The sequence below is a fragment of the Schistocerca serialis genome, chromosome 9 (assembly GCF_023864345.2).
Source record: "Schistocerca serialis cubense isolate TAMUIC-IGC-003099 chromosome 9, iqSchSeri2.2, whole genome shotgun sequence".
NCBI lineage: Eukaryota > Metazoa > Arthropoda > Insecta > Orthoptera > Acrididae > Schistocerca > Schistocerca serialis.
The window spans coordinates 44,191,070-44,207,292 of NC_064646.1; the positions used below are offsets into that span (position 1 = coordinate 44,191,070).

General features: G+C 40.4%; 1 protein-coding gene across 1 annotated transcript in view; it reads left to right on the forward strand.

Annotated features, from left to right (window-relative positions):
• The window catches only part of LOC126419190 (neurogenic locus notch homolog protein 1-like), a 143,601-nt gene that overhangs the window by 101,707 nt on the left and 25,671 nt on the right, over positions 1 to 16,223 (forward strand). The window contains exons 6-7 of the mRNA XM_050086325.1: positions 1,826 to 2,001; positions 2,739 to 2,961. Coding sequence (XP_049942282.1) covers positions 1,826 to 2,001; positions 2,739 to 2,961 — 399 coding nt within the window. The remainder of the gene's footprint in view (positions 1 to 1,825; positions 2,002 to 2,738; positions 2,962 to 16,223) is intronic.

Sequence of the window (16,223 nt, forward strand, 5' to 3'; positions counted from 1 at the left end):
CCGTCATCAACACCACCCACACAATGATTGTTCAGTTTATATTTCATACTTACTTTTACATGGATGGAAGAGATAATGCCTCCATTGTTACAGAATCTTTCATACCTATTTTCATGGTAAGTGTTGATCAGTGTGTAACTTGCTCCAAGATGTCAGTATTTCTACACTGTGTGCTCTAGTGTTGTTGTAGAATGACTATTATTGAAGGAAAAACAGAGAGAAAACTATTCTCTAGACACTTCTTTGAAATTTACATGGATGTGTTTGAAAACTGCCTTTCAGTTTTCGACATGAAAGATATTCACCCACTCGTGGTGCAGCACTAGACCGTATGCCTGCAACATTTGGCAGTCGGCCAGCCATCTTGCCATCCAGAATGCCAGGGCTCTTCACCAGAGACAAGTCTTTTCTAAATTTTGTAGCGGAGCCTTACTGAATCTGCTGTCTTGTGCTACATGCCGTGGATTACTGTCATCCAAGCCCACTGTATTACGTTAGTGATTTTCTGCTGTCTTTTTGACATACTGCAAACTAACAGTTGGCTTCCTTTTCCTTATTTTAGTTCATTTCATGTTTTGATACCTTATTTATCTGTTTATCATTCTTTCTATCCATTAAATAATTTTCTTCTCCTTGGCTGCCTTTGTTTCATTTTTCCCTGTTTAAACAGACCTATCTTTTGTGCGACTTCCTGCACTGTGTTAACTGTAACGAATCCTCCCTTATGTAAACAAACATTGCTTGTCTCAGCTGACATCACCACCTGCAATGAACCCCCCTTAAATTGTTCCTGATTTATTTTTCATAACAACATTGCTGTGTGATGTTATCCCATTTAGTAACTATGTTTTCCTAGGTGAAGGGAAAGGTTCAATATATTGCGGTAACAAATTGGTACTTATCTTTTCAACAAGGCCTCAGTATCTGGTTACCTTCTCCTGCTGCATAATATTCTGAAAATAATTATTAACATGAAGATTTGTAGGCCTCATTTTTAATGACAAAGATTGCAAATTTTGACAGTGTGAAAAATAGAAGTTTCCTGTTATTGTATAATATTGATTTCATTATCAGTAGCAAAATTAATGAAATTATAAATGGAGATGGATATTTTGTGTACAGTTAACACCGAGAAATGTAAATTACTGATCTAACATAGACTTATTTTCAGACCATATACTTTTAAAACTGTGACTACTAATTTTCACAGTGTAAGTTTGATGCCTGATAATATATCAAAATAATACAGTATTTATGGAAAAAAAGGCATTTGACAGTCAGGAAACTTTATAGCTTTCATAGATAAGAAATAAATAATTTACATAATAAATTCAAATCAAGTTTGGCTAAAATTTAGACAGTATCGAGCATTTCAGAACTCGATCAGAAATTCTGAAGATTCATTGAGTAACTCACCACATAGTTAGCAAGAACTAGCAGGATTTCACTTACTTTCTGTACACTTCCCTAGAGTTTTAACTCCCTTACTTCAGAATACTGCTCTTCCTTACAATCTTTTTCATTTCTGTACCCTGCACTGTGCATCAGCTTGGATTTAGGCCATTACAACAGTAATTTAGCAACCATCTTATATCAGACATACATGTTTTACAAGGCTCTCAGTTTCTTAAAAAGAAGTGTAAGAGATATAATAACAGTTTATCCATGTGTAATTTGTTCTGTTTATACCTAAGGTAAGATGTAATTTTTTTTTCCCTATCATAACATTGTGTTAATTGATGTCTGTCTTGCTTTGTTGTTGACTGCCATTCTGTAGCTTTCAAAGTGAGGCCCACAAGTATGGTTAATGCGATCTGCTCTACAGGCTATGTCGGGTCACCACTCAGAGGGTGCAGACCAGAGTGCGAAAGCGACGGGGATTGTTCCGATCACCAACACTGCTCCAACAACCGGTGCACAAGTGTCTGCACTACGGGTGTTTGTGGTGTAGATGCCCTCTGCTCCGCCAGAAATCATGTAGCTGTGTGCACCTGCCCAGAAGTAAGACAAAAGTCTAGTAATGCTTGTAATTTTTTGTACTGTGTAATAATGTGAATTACTAAAATTTTGCAGTGAGAAAAGAACAGCCACTCTTGCAACAAGAATTATGGTAAGGCTGATTAATGCAAATGAATACAAAATTGTTAAGGCTTTCGTGGCCACTTGTTGACAAACTGCCTATTGGCTTCTGTCTCGGGTTCTTCGGCCGACGTCAGAAAAATCATTAGATGAACGTCGGCCGAAGAACCCGAGACAGAAGCCAATAGGCAGTTTGTCAATGCAAATGAAGCTGCAACCTAGTAAAATACTAGTATGTGACAATAATATAATTAATCCAAAAACAACAGTTACAGTTACCTGCAAAAAGAATGAATTGAAATATTTAAAAATATGCAGATGCACAGGGCAGATGCCTAGATGTTTCAAACCCAGTTCAGTTGCTTTTCACATAAAATTAAAAAAAATATTGTTTCATGAGTTATTGGACACAGTTTCCACTAGCCCTTAGTGGGTATTTCTCCAGGTGAAAACATATCACTGATAACAGATGACCAATATTTTTAATATTAGGAGAAGAGTTGAGTGGGATACCCTGTATTCTGTTTACAGGTCATTCAACTATTCAGTTTTTTGTTTGCTCGGGGCAGAAATATATCCTCTGACTTCAACAGAAAAGTGTCTTTATAATAGGGTAATGTAACGCACAACGAAAACTTGTCGAACTCTGTGCATTTCAGTACTACGTCGGAAATCCACAAGTGTCCTGTCGCCCCGAGTGTGTTACTTCAGAAGACTGCACCAAAGACAAGCCCCTCTGTTGGTATGGTCGCTGCCTCGACCCTTGCAAATCGGCATGTGGTGTTAATGCTGAGTGTCAAGTTAAAAGTGAGACCGCAGTCTGCAGCTGTCCAGAGGGCTACGTTGGACACGCTATGCTCTACTGTCGGCCAGTCACAGATGGTATGTTCCTGCAGTACTCATTACACGTGCTCGATTTCTTTATTACTGTATGATTTTAATCATCGACAAATGGGGTAGATCATTTACGATACGTTAGAAACAGATTTTCATTAAAAAAGTATTGCCTACCCACTGACATTTCTTCATAGTAACTTATTCTTACTAACAGCTCGTTCTATAAATTGAATATTTTGTAGTAGTTTTTAGTCAGAGTTTATTCTTAAGGAGACTGTAAAGCCTAATTCAATTCATTTGAAGTTCATGAAAGTGTGTCTCCATCATTAAAGAAGAGCTCCTAAACTTAATGTGGGCTTACCATCCTTTAAAATGAGCTGTCTGAAGGACTTTTGAGAAATGTGACCTCATTAGAAATATTGACAGTACATTGACAGTAATGCATGAAATTTTATTGTAAGCTGGTAGATGTAAGTGTGAGAAATTGCTAAAACAAATCTCATTTCAAGGTGACATGTGAGCTCACGTTTTACTACAGAAACTGCATGTGAAAAAGCTTTACATAATATGGGTGCTGGAATTGCTCACAGGAGACCAGGTAAAAATTTTAAAAGGTTGAAACTAATTTTGTGCCTCACTTTGTTAGTGTGCAGAAAATATTTTACTTCATTATTCACACCAAAACCCAGACAGTGGAAAGAATCTGGATGCTTTTCACCAGAAATAAACAGTTCAGTGTTTATTGATACTGTATGGAGTTTGCTCATCAGTTATCACTAAACAAATGAAAATGTTACTTTTTTCACTTCACCATAATAAATGTCAGAATTGTGAGAAGAGACATGATTTGCAAAAAACTCACTTTTCATCATTATAATATACTGTAACTGTTAATGAAGTGTTTTGCAGTTTCAAAATTAAGGACTTGCATTGCATTTTGGTTCGCCACATTTTTCTCCAGATTTGGTTCCCTCAGGCTTTTCTAGCTTCCTAAACCCAGATTCTTCCTGGTTGGCCAGTTCTCTCTCTCTCCCCCCCCCTCCCTCCCCCCCCCTCCCCCCCCCCCTGACCGAGCACACAGTTTTAATCTGCCAGGAGGTTTCATATCAGCGCACACTCCGCTGCAGAGTGAAAATCTCATTCTGGAAACATCCCCCAGGCTGTGGCTAAGCCATGTCTCTGCAATATCCTTTCTTTCAGGAGTGCTAGTTCTGCAAGATTCGCAGGAGAGCTTCTGTAAAGTTTGGAAGGTAGGAGACGAGGTACTGGCAGAACTAAAGCTGTGAGTACCGGGCGTGAGTCATGCTTCGGTAGCTCAGTTGGTAGAGCACTTGCCCGTGAAAGGCAAAGGTCCCGAGTTCGAGTCTTGGTCGGGCACACAGTTTTAATCTGCCAGGAAGTTTCATATAAGCGCACACTCCGCTGCAGAGTGAAAATCTCATTATGGAGAGAGTGGAATGTTATACTCTTAAATTGGGTAGGTAGGTTAGAAAATTTTAAAAAAGGAAATGGATAGGTTGAGTTAGATATGGTGAGAATTCGTGCAAGTGTGGTGATAGGAAGACTCCGGCTTCTAATTAGGTGAGTATATGGTTGTGAATATAAAATCACATGGGGCAAATGCAGGTGCAGGTCTAATAATGAATAAGAAAAAAGAAATGCAGCTCAGCTACTATGAACACCATAGTGAATGCATTATCGCAGCCAAGATAGGTACGAAGCTTATCTGCCAGCTCTGCAGATAAAGAAGAGATTGAAAGAGTGTATGTTCAGATTATTCAGGTGTATGAGAGAGACAAAAATTTGACTGTGGTGGGAAACTGAAATTTGATGATAGGAAAAGGAAAAGAAGAAAAATAATAGGAAAACATGAGCGGGGAGAAAGAAATGAAAATATGGACTCGGACCATGATTTATTGGTCATGATCTGGAGATTAATGCTGAAGAAACTCCAGAAAGATAAGAAATTTAGGAGGTTGGACCAAGATAAATTTAAGGAACAAGAAGTTGTTGGAAGATTTACAGGACACATTAGTCAATAATTGGCAAAAAAAGGAGAAAGAAATGCAAAAGAACATGAATAGATAGCTTTGAGAGATGAAATAGCAAAGGCAGCAGAGATCAAACAGACAAAGACCATTAGACATATTTGGATAACATACACAGTATTGAATTTAATTAATGAAAGGAGAAAATATCAAGATGAAGCAGGTGAACTAGGCAAAAATGAAATTGTCACCAAGTATAAAATGGCTAAGCAGTTACAGCTGTGTAAGCATGCATGACTATGGGAAAGACAGATGCAGTCTATAGGAAAATTCGAAAGACCCTTGGAGAAAAAAGGAGGAGTTGTATGAATATCAAGAGGTCAAATGGCAAGCCAATATAAGCAAGGAAGGTAAAGCTTAAAGGTTGGACTGTATAGAAGGGCTATGCAAGGGACTGAATTTGAAGCCAATATTATAGAAATGGAAGAAGTAGATGATGTCGAGTTGGAAAATATCATACTTACTGCAAGAAGAAAAATTTTACAGCGCTGAAAGACCTAAGTTAAGACAAGGTCCCTTAACCGTAATCTCTTGTAGATCACTTGAGCAAAACACCGTGCCCAGTTGTTGGAAGAAAGCACACAGAACACCTATCTACAAGAAGGGTAGCAGAAGTGATCCACAAAACTACCATGCAACATCCTTGAAATCCATTTGCTGTAGAATCTTAGAATGTATTTTCAGTTCAAACATAATAAAGTATCTCAGACAGGCACTGGTCAAATGAAATCTACATCACACTTTTCTCACATACATAATGAAAGCTTTGAATCAAGGCAGTCAGGTAGATGCAGAATTTCTTGATTTCTGAAAAGTCTTTGACACCTACATTTATTATCGACAATACGATCCTATCAAATATCGAGCGAAATTTGTGACTGGATTGGGGATTTTTTGGTAGAGAGGACACATAAAGTTATTTTGGATAAGAGTCATTGACAGATTTTGAAATGACTGTTAATCAAATTTTCACTGTCATTAGACTTTGAAAAGACCCACTATATGCAGTTCAGATCTCGTAAGAGATTTCCTTACAGCATGTATATAACATATGAAGATATGCAGATCAAAGAGGTTGACAGTGTTAAGTTTCTGGGATTACAACTCAATAATAAATTAAGTTGGGAAGAGCATACCACAGAATTGCTGAAGTGCCTAAACAAATCTGTATTTGCAGTGAAAATGATGTCAGATGTGGGAGATATAAATATAAAAATAACTTGCATACTTTCATTGTAATATGTCATACAGAATCATATTCTGGGGTAACGCGTCAAACAGACCAAAACTTTTTAGCGTGCAGAAGCGTGTAGTAAGACTCATCTGTGGTGAAAGTCAAGAACATTGTGTAGAAGCCTCTTCAAGTAACTTTCTATTCTAAGCACTGCTTCTCAATATATTTATTCCTTAATCAAATTTGTTTCATGTAATATATCTCTGTTTCCAGCCAAAAGCTCAATACATAGTATCAATACTAGGAATAAGAACAATCTACATAAAGACTTAAAATCACTTACCTTGGTCCAAAAAGGGGTTCAATATTCTGGAACACACATTGTCAGTAAATTGCCAGCAGCCATTAAAAACTTGGATTCAGATAAAGCACGGTTTGAATGGATTTTGAAAGACTTTTTGATATGCAACTTCTTCAACTCTGTAGATGAATATCTTAACAGGGATGGTTAGACCGGCTTAAGCAAAAATGTCTGTTAGATTTTAGTTTTGACAGCACTTGATCACAACACTCAAGATTAGGTATTTTGTGCATGGAAAAAAAAGTAACTTAGGGTGTAACCCAGGGAAGTGTGTTGGGACCCTTGCTATTCATGATTTATATTAATTGCATTACAGACAGTATTAATAGTAACCTCATACTTAACAGAGATGATGCAGGTATCTATAATGAAGTACTGTCTGAAAAAGGTTGCACTAATATTCAGTTGGATCTTAATAAGGTTACAAAGTGGTACAAAGATTGGAAACTTGTTTTAAATGTTCAGAAATGTAAAATTTTGCACTTTCTCGTACGAAAACAGGCAGTACCCAGTGACTACAATGTCAGTGAGTTGCAGATGGCATCGGGCAACTTATACAATTAATTGTGTGTAATAATCTGTAGGAATATGAAATGAAATGATCACAGAGGCATAGTCATAAGATAAGAGAAGATAAGATAAGATACTTTATTGTCACATAACATGTTTTTATACAATCATTCGATTGAGAACATTGGTGACTCGTCAGTCTTTAACCTAAGTTGTTACAGTATTTTATATACTACAGGAAATACATAATCCATACATTGCTTATTATAATAAAAATACAACATTATATTTTAAATCTTTTTGTACCTCATCGAATCATTACCATAGCCTTCACACACCTATATGAAGTATGGATGTACTGAACGGGATACAAACCGCCATTCAAACTATAATTCTATATATAAACATGAATATACAGTGAACGTGTATACTTTGTATCTATATGGCTTCAAAAGTATACTATTTGTACTTGTATCTTTACTCCCAAATCCTATTTATAAATTCTTCTAAACTATAACACTGCTTTTTATTCATTTAGAAATTCTTCTACACTATAGTAACACTTGTTTTTTAGGTATGTGCCAATGGTCTCCAATGTGGATTCCCCAAATATTGACCTTATCTTATTTCTGATCTTCAGAGCCATGTAATATGGAGTATTTTCATATACTGTGAGTCAGTGACAAGGTAGCATGTATTTAAATTTATGTCTAGTTTCATAGGCATGTGTGAATGTATTTCCTTCAAACAGGTGCGAGTTTTTTTGTTCAAAGAGAAGTATTTCATATATGAAGATGGAAGGGATTGTCATGAAGTCCAAGCTTTCGAATAGTGGTTTGCATGAATGCCTACTATTGGTTCCTGTCATTGCTCTGATTTTATATATATATATATATATAACACAGATGATGTGACTTACCGAACGAAAGTGCTAGCAGGTCGATAGACACACAAACACAAACATACACATGAAATTCAAGCTTTCGCAACAAACTGTTGCCTCATCAGGAAAGAGGGAAGGAGAGGGAAAGACGAAAGGATGTGGGTTTTAAGGGAGAGGGTAAGGAGTCATTCCAATCCCGGGAGCGGAAAGACTTACCTTAGGGGGAAAGAAGGGCTATACACTCGCCACACACACATATCCATCCGCACATGCATGTGCACAGGTATGTGCGGATGGATATGTGTGTGTGCGAGTGTATACCCCTTCTTTACCCCTAAGGTAAGTCTTTCTGCTCCCGGGATTGGAATGACTCCTTACCCTCTCCCTTAAAACCCACATCCTTTCGTCTTTCCCTCTCCTTCCCTCTTTCCTGATGAGGCAACAGTTTGTTGTGAAAGCTTGATATATATATATATATATATATATAGAGACACACACACACACACACACATATATATATATATATATATATATATATATATATATATATATATATATACACACACCAGACAGCCCTCGTCAAAGATTTACTGTCCTACACTCGTACTCTCTGCTATAAGTATCACTTTGCCACGAAGAAAAATGATCCTAATCCTACTCCTAATGATCCGACTCCCCAAGACACCATCCAAATTGAACCCTGCCTGGAACAGTTCCGTCCTCCGTCACAGCGGGACCCACCTCCTCTTCCTCAAAATCACCCTCTCCAAACCTTCCAGGAATTTCTGACTTCCAGCCTTGCATCTCAATCCTTCTTAAAAAAACCTTAATCCTACACCCAACATCACCACTGCTGAAGCCCAGGCTATCCGTGATCTGAAGGCTGACCGATCCATCGTCATTCTTCCGGCGGACAAGGGGGTTCCACGACTGTGGCACTTGATCGTCGGGAATATGTGGCTGAGGGACTGCGTCAGCTTTCAGACAACACCACATACAAAGTTTGCCAAGGTAACCCCATTCCCGATGTCCAGGCGGAGCTTCAAGGAATCCTCAGAACCTTAGGCCCCCTGCAAAACCTTTCACCTGACTCCATCAACCTCCTGACCCCACCGACACCCCGCACCCCTACCTTCTACCTTCTTCCTAAAATCCACAAACCCAATCATCCCGGCCGCCCCATTGTAGCTGGTTACCAAGCCCCCACAGAACGTATCTCTGCCTACGTAGATCAACACCTTCAACCCATTACATGCAGTCTCCCATCCTTCATCAAAGACACCAACCACTTCCTTGAACGCCTGGAATCCTTACCCAATCTGTTACCCCCGGAAACCATCCTTGTAACCATTGATGCCACGTCCTTATACACAAATATTCCGCACGTCCAGGGCCTCACTGCGATGGAGCATTTCCTTTCACGCCGATCACCTGCCACCCTGCCTAAAACCTCTTTCCTCATTACCTTAGCCAGCTTCATCCTGACCCACAACTTCTTCACTTTTGAAGGCCAGACATACCAACAATTAAAGGGAACAGCCATGGGTACCAGGATGGCCCCCTCGTACGCCAACCTATTCATGGGTCGCTTAGAGGAAGCCTTCTTGGTTACCCAAGTCTGCCAACCCAAAGTTTGGTACAGATTTATTGATGACATCTTCATGATCTGGACTCACAGTGAAGAAGAACTCCAGAATTTCCTCTCCAACCTCAACTCCTTTGGTTCCATCAGATTCACCTGGTCCTACTCCAAATCCCATGCCACTTTCCTTGACATTGACCTCCACCTGTCCAATGGCCAACTTCACACGTCCGTCCACATCAAACCCACCAACAAGCAACAGTACCTCCATTATGACAGCTGCCACCCATTCCACATCAAACGGTCCCTTCCCTACAGCCTAGGTCTTCGTGGCAAACGAATCTGCTCCAGTCCGGAATCCCTGAATCATTACACCAACAACCTAACAACAGCTTTCGCATCCCGCAACTACCCTCTCCACCTGGTACAGAAGCAAAAACCAGAGCCATTTCCTCATCCCCTCAAACCCAGAATCCCCCACAGAAGAACCACAAAAGTGCCCCACTTGTGACAGGATACTTTCCGGGACTGGACCAGACTCTGAATGTGGCTCTCCAGCAGGGATACGACTTCCTCAAATCCTGCCCTGAAATGAGATCCATCCTTCATGAAATCCTCCCCACTCTGCCAAGAGTGTCTTTCCGCCGCCCACCTAACCTTCGTAACCTGTTAGTTCATCCCTATGAAATCCCCAAACCACCTTCCCTACCCTCTGGCTCCTATCCTTGTAACCGCCCCCTATGCAAAACCTGTCCCATGCACCCTCCCACCACCACCTACTCCAGTCCTGTAACCCGGAAGGTGTACACGATCAAAGGCAGAGCCACGTGTGAAAGCACCCACGTGATTTACCAACTGACCTGCCTACACTGTGATGCATTCTATGTGGGAATGACCAGCAACAAACTGTCCATTCGCATGAATGGACACAGGCAGACAGTGTTTGTTGGTAATGAGGATCACCCTGTGGCTAAACATGCCTTGGTGCACAGCCAGCACATCTTGGCACAGTGTTACACCGTCCGGGTTATCTGGATACTTCCCACCAGCACCAACCTATCCGAACTCCGGAGATGGGAACTTGCCCTTCAGTATATCCTCTCTTCTCGTCATCCGCCAGGCCTCAATCTCCGCTAATTTCAAGTTGCCGCCACTCATACCTCACCTGTCTTTCAACAACTTCTTTGCCTCTACACTTCTGCCTCGACTGACATCTCTGCCCAAACTCTTTGTCTTTTAAATATGTCTGCTTGTGTCTGTATGTGTGGATGGATATGTGCGTGAGTGCGAGTGTATACCTGTCCTTTTTTCCCCCTAAGGTAAGTCTTTCCGCTCCCGGGATTGGAATGACTCCTTACCCTCTCCCTTAAAACCCACTTCCTTTCGTCTTCCCCTCTCCTTCCCTCTTTCCTGATGAGGCAACAATTTGTTGCGAAAGCTTGAATTTTGTGTGTATGTTTGTGTGTCTATCGACCTGCCAGCGCTTTCGTTCGGTAAGTCACCTCATCTTTGTTTTTTTTATATATATATATATATATATATATATATATATATATATATATATATATATATATATATATATATATATATATATATATATATATATATATATATATATATATCTGTGTGTGTGTGTGTGTGTGTGTGTGTGTGGATGGATATGTGTGTGTGTGCGAGTCCTTTTTTCCCCCTAAGGTAAGTCTTTCCGCTCCCGGGATTGGAATGACTCCTTACCCTCTCCCTTAAAACGCCACATCCTTTCGCCTTTCCCTCTCCTTCCCTCTTTCCTGACGAAGCAACCATTGGTTGCGTAAGCTAGAATTTTGTGTGTATGTATGTGTTTGTTTGTGTTTCTATCGACCTGCCAGCGCTTTCGTATGGTAAGTCACATCATCTTTGTTTTTAAATATATATATATATATATTAGATTCGAAGGAGGTTCGTCTTATCAGCACCCCAAAATATTATTCCATATCTTATAAGTGTTATGAAATACACGTGGTATACAGTTTTCTTCACCGTTAAATCCATTACTATGTGTAGTACCCTCATTGCATAAACTAAACTATTTAATCTCTTTAGTAAACTGTCCACATGGTCGGTCCATTGCAAGTTTTTATTTAAAGTTATCCCAAGAAATTTTACAAATCAACTGTGGTCAGTTCTTTACCTGAATATTCTATTTGTGATTTACATTCAGTAGTTTGTTTGGTCCTGAAGTGTATGATTTGGGTTTTTTCAAGATTTAATATCATGGCATTATCTTTTATCTATTGTTCAAGTTGTTCTAGACTTTGTTTCGTGGTCCTTACTAATTCATCAGCGTTTTTGCAGCAGACTACAGCAGTTGAGTCATCTGCGTAAAGTATTGTATCTGTATTTACTTTGCTAGGCACGTCATTTATGTAATAGAAGTACAGAAGTGGTCCTAATATCGAGCCCTGGGGCATGCCTGCTTGAATTTCTTTCCAGCTAGAGCAAGTTTTCTCTCCCTTTTGATGTATCACCACCCTTTGGTATCTGTTTTTGAGATAAGATGAAAACCATCTTATAGATTTTCCATGGAAGCCATAGGTACCCAGTTTTTGGAGCAGTAGCTTATAGTTTACTGCATCAAACACCTTTGAGAGGTCACAAAAAATACCAGATACACTTTGTTTGTTGTCAAGGCATTTACTTACTTTAGAGATTAGTTCATTTACAGCTTGTAAAGTGTTTCGTCCCTTCCTAAACCCATATTGTTATTGAGAATAATATTACCTTCCTTATTGTACTTTTCTAATTGATTATATACTATTCATTCAACTATTTTAGAGAAAACTGAAGATTTGATGGATGATAGACAAATAAGTAATGGGAAGCTACTAAAACAGACTGTAGATGAAGGAAATTAATGACACAACCTGATGTGTAGAAGTAATCTGTTGATAGAATACATCAAGGAATAGTCAATTTGCGACTGTAAGGAGATGTGGACAGGGTTAATAATTGTAGAGGTAGACTGAGGCTTGAAAACAGTAACAAGCTTAAAATCGATGTGTGTTGTGTGAGTGGCGACCACCGTGGCCGGCACCCCCGAGTGTTTTGGCCCGTACGAGTGTGCTCACACAGCTGCATCTGGCAGCAAGCACCCAGCAGTCAGGGTCCGAAGTTCTGTTGGCTGTGTGGCCAGGAGGTGTAGGAGAGTACAGAGCTGCTGCCCACGGAAGAGCTCCGCTGAGCTACAGTCGTGAACGGAAGTGGACCGGTAGGTGCCGAAAAGTGGCATGATATGAGCCAGATTACCTGTTTGTATGCAGTGTTGACAGTGATTTGACCTCAGAGAGGAATCGAACCGTCACCATAGATGACCAGTGTAGAGGGCAGGTCCAAATCAGGTGAATCAAAATAAGCATACGTCTGTTGATTGATTTAAGATGAAAGACTTAAGAAACAACTGCCTCAAGTTCATGCACTGTGCTGTGACACATGGGGGGGGGGGGGGGGGGGGGGGCAGGAGCACCTGACTGTGTCGCCGGATGACAACAGACTGTGCAGAGGTACCCATCTTTTACAGAATGGTGCAATGTGCACAGCAATCTGGACAGTCTGGACACGAGTGTCAAGTGGTCAGGACACCACGGCAGACCACACTGCTTACATCAACGAGGCATGACAGGCTGTTAGAGGCCACAGAGACATCCAAAATTGATGAATCACAATGCCACTGGCAAGAAAAAAATTAACGAGAATTCTGCACCCGAAGTGGTGGCTGGACCGCTGCTACCCGAGGTTGAGTCACGAGGTTTTAATTCGCAGCCATCACAACCTCGAAAGAGGGGTGATTTTCAAAATATCTTCTAAGAAATGCTTGTCCGGTTTGAGGGCTGCAGTACGAACTTGACCACAACATCTCGGATCAGTGAATCTGCTTATGAAGTTTTGTAAGGCATATTTGTACAAGTGAAATTGCAACGTCAACTCAGCTTGCAAATCTGTCACCCAGAAGTGGTACAGCTGACCAGGCTACTTGTACTGATGGAACTTGAAGCACAATGTGACAACGTGGAATCGTTGTGAATAATAACTGGAAAGCAATGAACACATCTCCTCGCACATGAGCACAACTGGATTCGAGAGTGGAGCCAAATTCTTTAGCAAGAAAAATATTGCCGAGGAAGCCCAGGAAAGGAAGAGCAATTGTTGGAGAGCATCATCCAAAACCAGAAATGTGGTGAAGTGGTGTTTCAGCCTTGGCAGATACTTGTAGCAAAGCCTCTCTTCATCATTAAATGGCAGAAACACATGTGGGTGGAATTCTGCCTGGTAAGTGGCCCCAGCCTAGGTGGTTTGGGAACCCCAAACCCATAAGAGATCCGACAAAAAGTTGAAATTGTTGTAGGGACTGCTGTTGCTGCTGGAGGAGCAGCTGCTGTTGCTGTTCCATGCGTTCCACAGGCTCGGCATCCACGGAGCACTGCTACTCTCTTACCGCGTTGCGAGTTATAGTGACCAGAAGTCCGGGAATGACCTCAGAACCACCTGTGGCTAGCTGACTGGCCGATAGCATCGGCATCATTTTTCCAGAGAGCAATAGGTGGACAACGCTCGAGAATGACAGGCAAGGGAGATGGCACAGCAGAATAACAAGTCCAAATGGCGAGCCGAGATCGAATAGTGAGACGTAGCAAATTCGGGACTGAGGCAATGACGTGTAGAGAGATCTGTGTGGCAATGCAGAGAAATCACAACTAACAGATGGAGTGTCCAGGGCGTGCTATCAGCTTTAAAGGATGGCCGTGAGCCCTGATAGGCCAGTTGGGCAGGCATCGGTGACGGCGGTGCCTGCAATTACCAGACTGCCGCCTAGTGGCCGTCGTCAGTGTCCGTACTGTCTAGCGAGTCATCAGACGTGCCTGGCCGGGATACCAGAGATAATCTGTTGATAGCACTGATATTGAACCGGCAACAAATTTGTGTACTATGCTTTAAATAAAGACCATCTTCTGTGTTTATAAGAAATGATCAAATGCGGCAAGAGCCCATTAGAAGTACTGTAATCGAATTGTTGCTGAAGTCAACTACGACAGAGCAGTAAACAGACGTGAATCACTTAACTTCCACAGCAGTTAAGTACAACATAGATGCATCAGGCAAATACTGTTGTAACTGCAGGCAACCACTAAGGAAACTGGAACAATGGATGATGTAAAGAAACAAACAGTAACCAAAAAAGAATAATTAAAAATCCTTGCCTTTGTAAACAATATATTAATTTCCAATATATTGCAAACAAATTAATACAATACCAGTATATTAATGTAGTACCATATAGGTAAAATTGACTCATTTGTGATGGAATACATAATGTATTATTTATAAAACTCTCAACGCATACAGACATAAACTAAGTTTACAACATGAAAAACAAAGACATATTGAGATGAAAAACAGACTTATTGAACAGTTGTTAGTCAAATAGAAAACACTCATCAGGAAACATGCACCATGACACAGAGAGCTTACACAAACAGCACTGCACATCTGTCAGATTACTCACTCACTACATCACTCCCTCCTAAGGTTTATAAACACTCGCCATCCCAAATGTCTGACAACTGTGTTGTGATTCAGAGGTTGTAGGTCAGTAGTATGGTATCGCCATGAGTTGCATTGTGTTGCTCGCATCCTTGTATTCGTTTTGCACATCTGGATTACAGCTTGGAGTTTCTGGGGTTTTAGATGCAAGTTTAGCCTATTTACTGTAATCATGGTTCTACACACATACTTGCTTCGTGACTGCAAATCATTTAAAATGAATGTTTGTTAAACACTATACCCTTTTTGAAATCCTCACTTGTAATTATAAGATCTGTGTTCATAGGTGCTACACAAAGTCAGGTGCGCCAATGAAGGAGGTTATTGTGTCAGCAGAATATTTTCTGGGTAATTGTAGTGCTGTAGGCTAAGTAAAAGTAGTGGTTACTGTTCAATCCGACGGTCTATGAAGTTACATCTTAATGTGGTTCTCCAGGTGTCGGTGTGGTATTTCTACCGTGTTGTTTGCAGCAGGATGGTGGACCGTTTGAATATATCTCATTTCCAACAGTGATGCCAACACTTTGAGAAGAAGGGATTTGAATTGCCTGCCACAGTCAAGTCGGCACGTGTTAAATTACCTATCAAACATCTTTCAGTCCTTGTTCATACTTGTCTCTTGTTCATACTTGGTCTCTCTACTGGATATGAAGACTACGGAATGTGGATATGGCAGTATGGCAAATGTCCTTTTTTCTGAATGGTTGGTGTTACAGTACAACATTACACTATACTCTTGCTAAACCGGTCATTCCTCGCACATCTAGGTGCCGGATTAGCGGAAGTGCCAGATTGTTGAGAGTGTCTAAAATTTAGTATAAACACATAGGGTTTGTATTTTATCAAATCAAAACATACATGCATTACTACAGAAAACTTAGTCCTTGAGTATGTACATGCATATTAGTATAACTCGGCATTCACTACTAAACATGTCCCTAAGCTTTAGTTGTCACCATGAAGATACGCGACGGTAGCATGCTTTATCACACAATGGCTTCACAAGCATTTCATAGGTCCTGTCATGTTTCTGTTTGTTGCATAATGTACTCCAGGAAGATGTCTCCAACTTCCTTCATGTTCTCTCCTCCTATGCCCTCTTCTTTATCAGTTTCATCGTAACTTTCCTGTGAGCTTATGATTACCTCTTTTGTGCCGAAGTTTGGTTATAA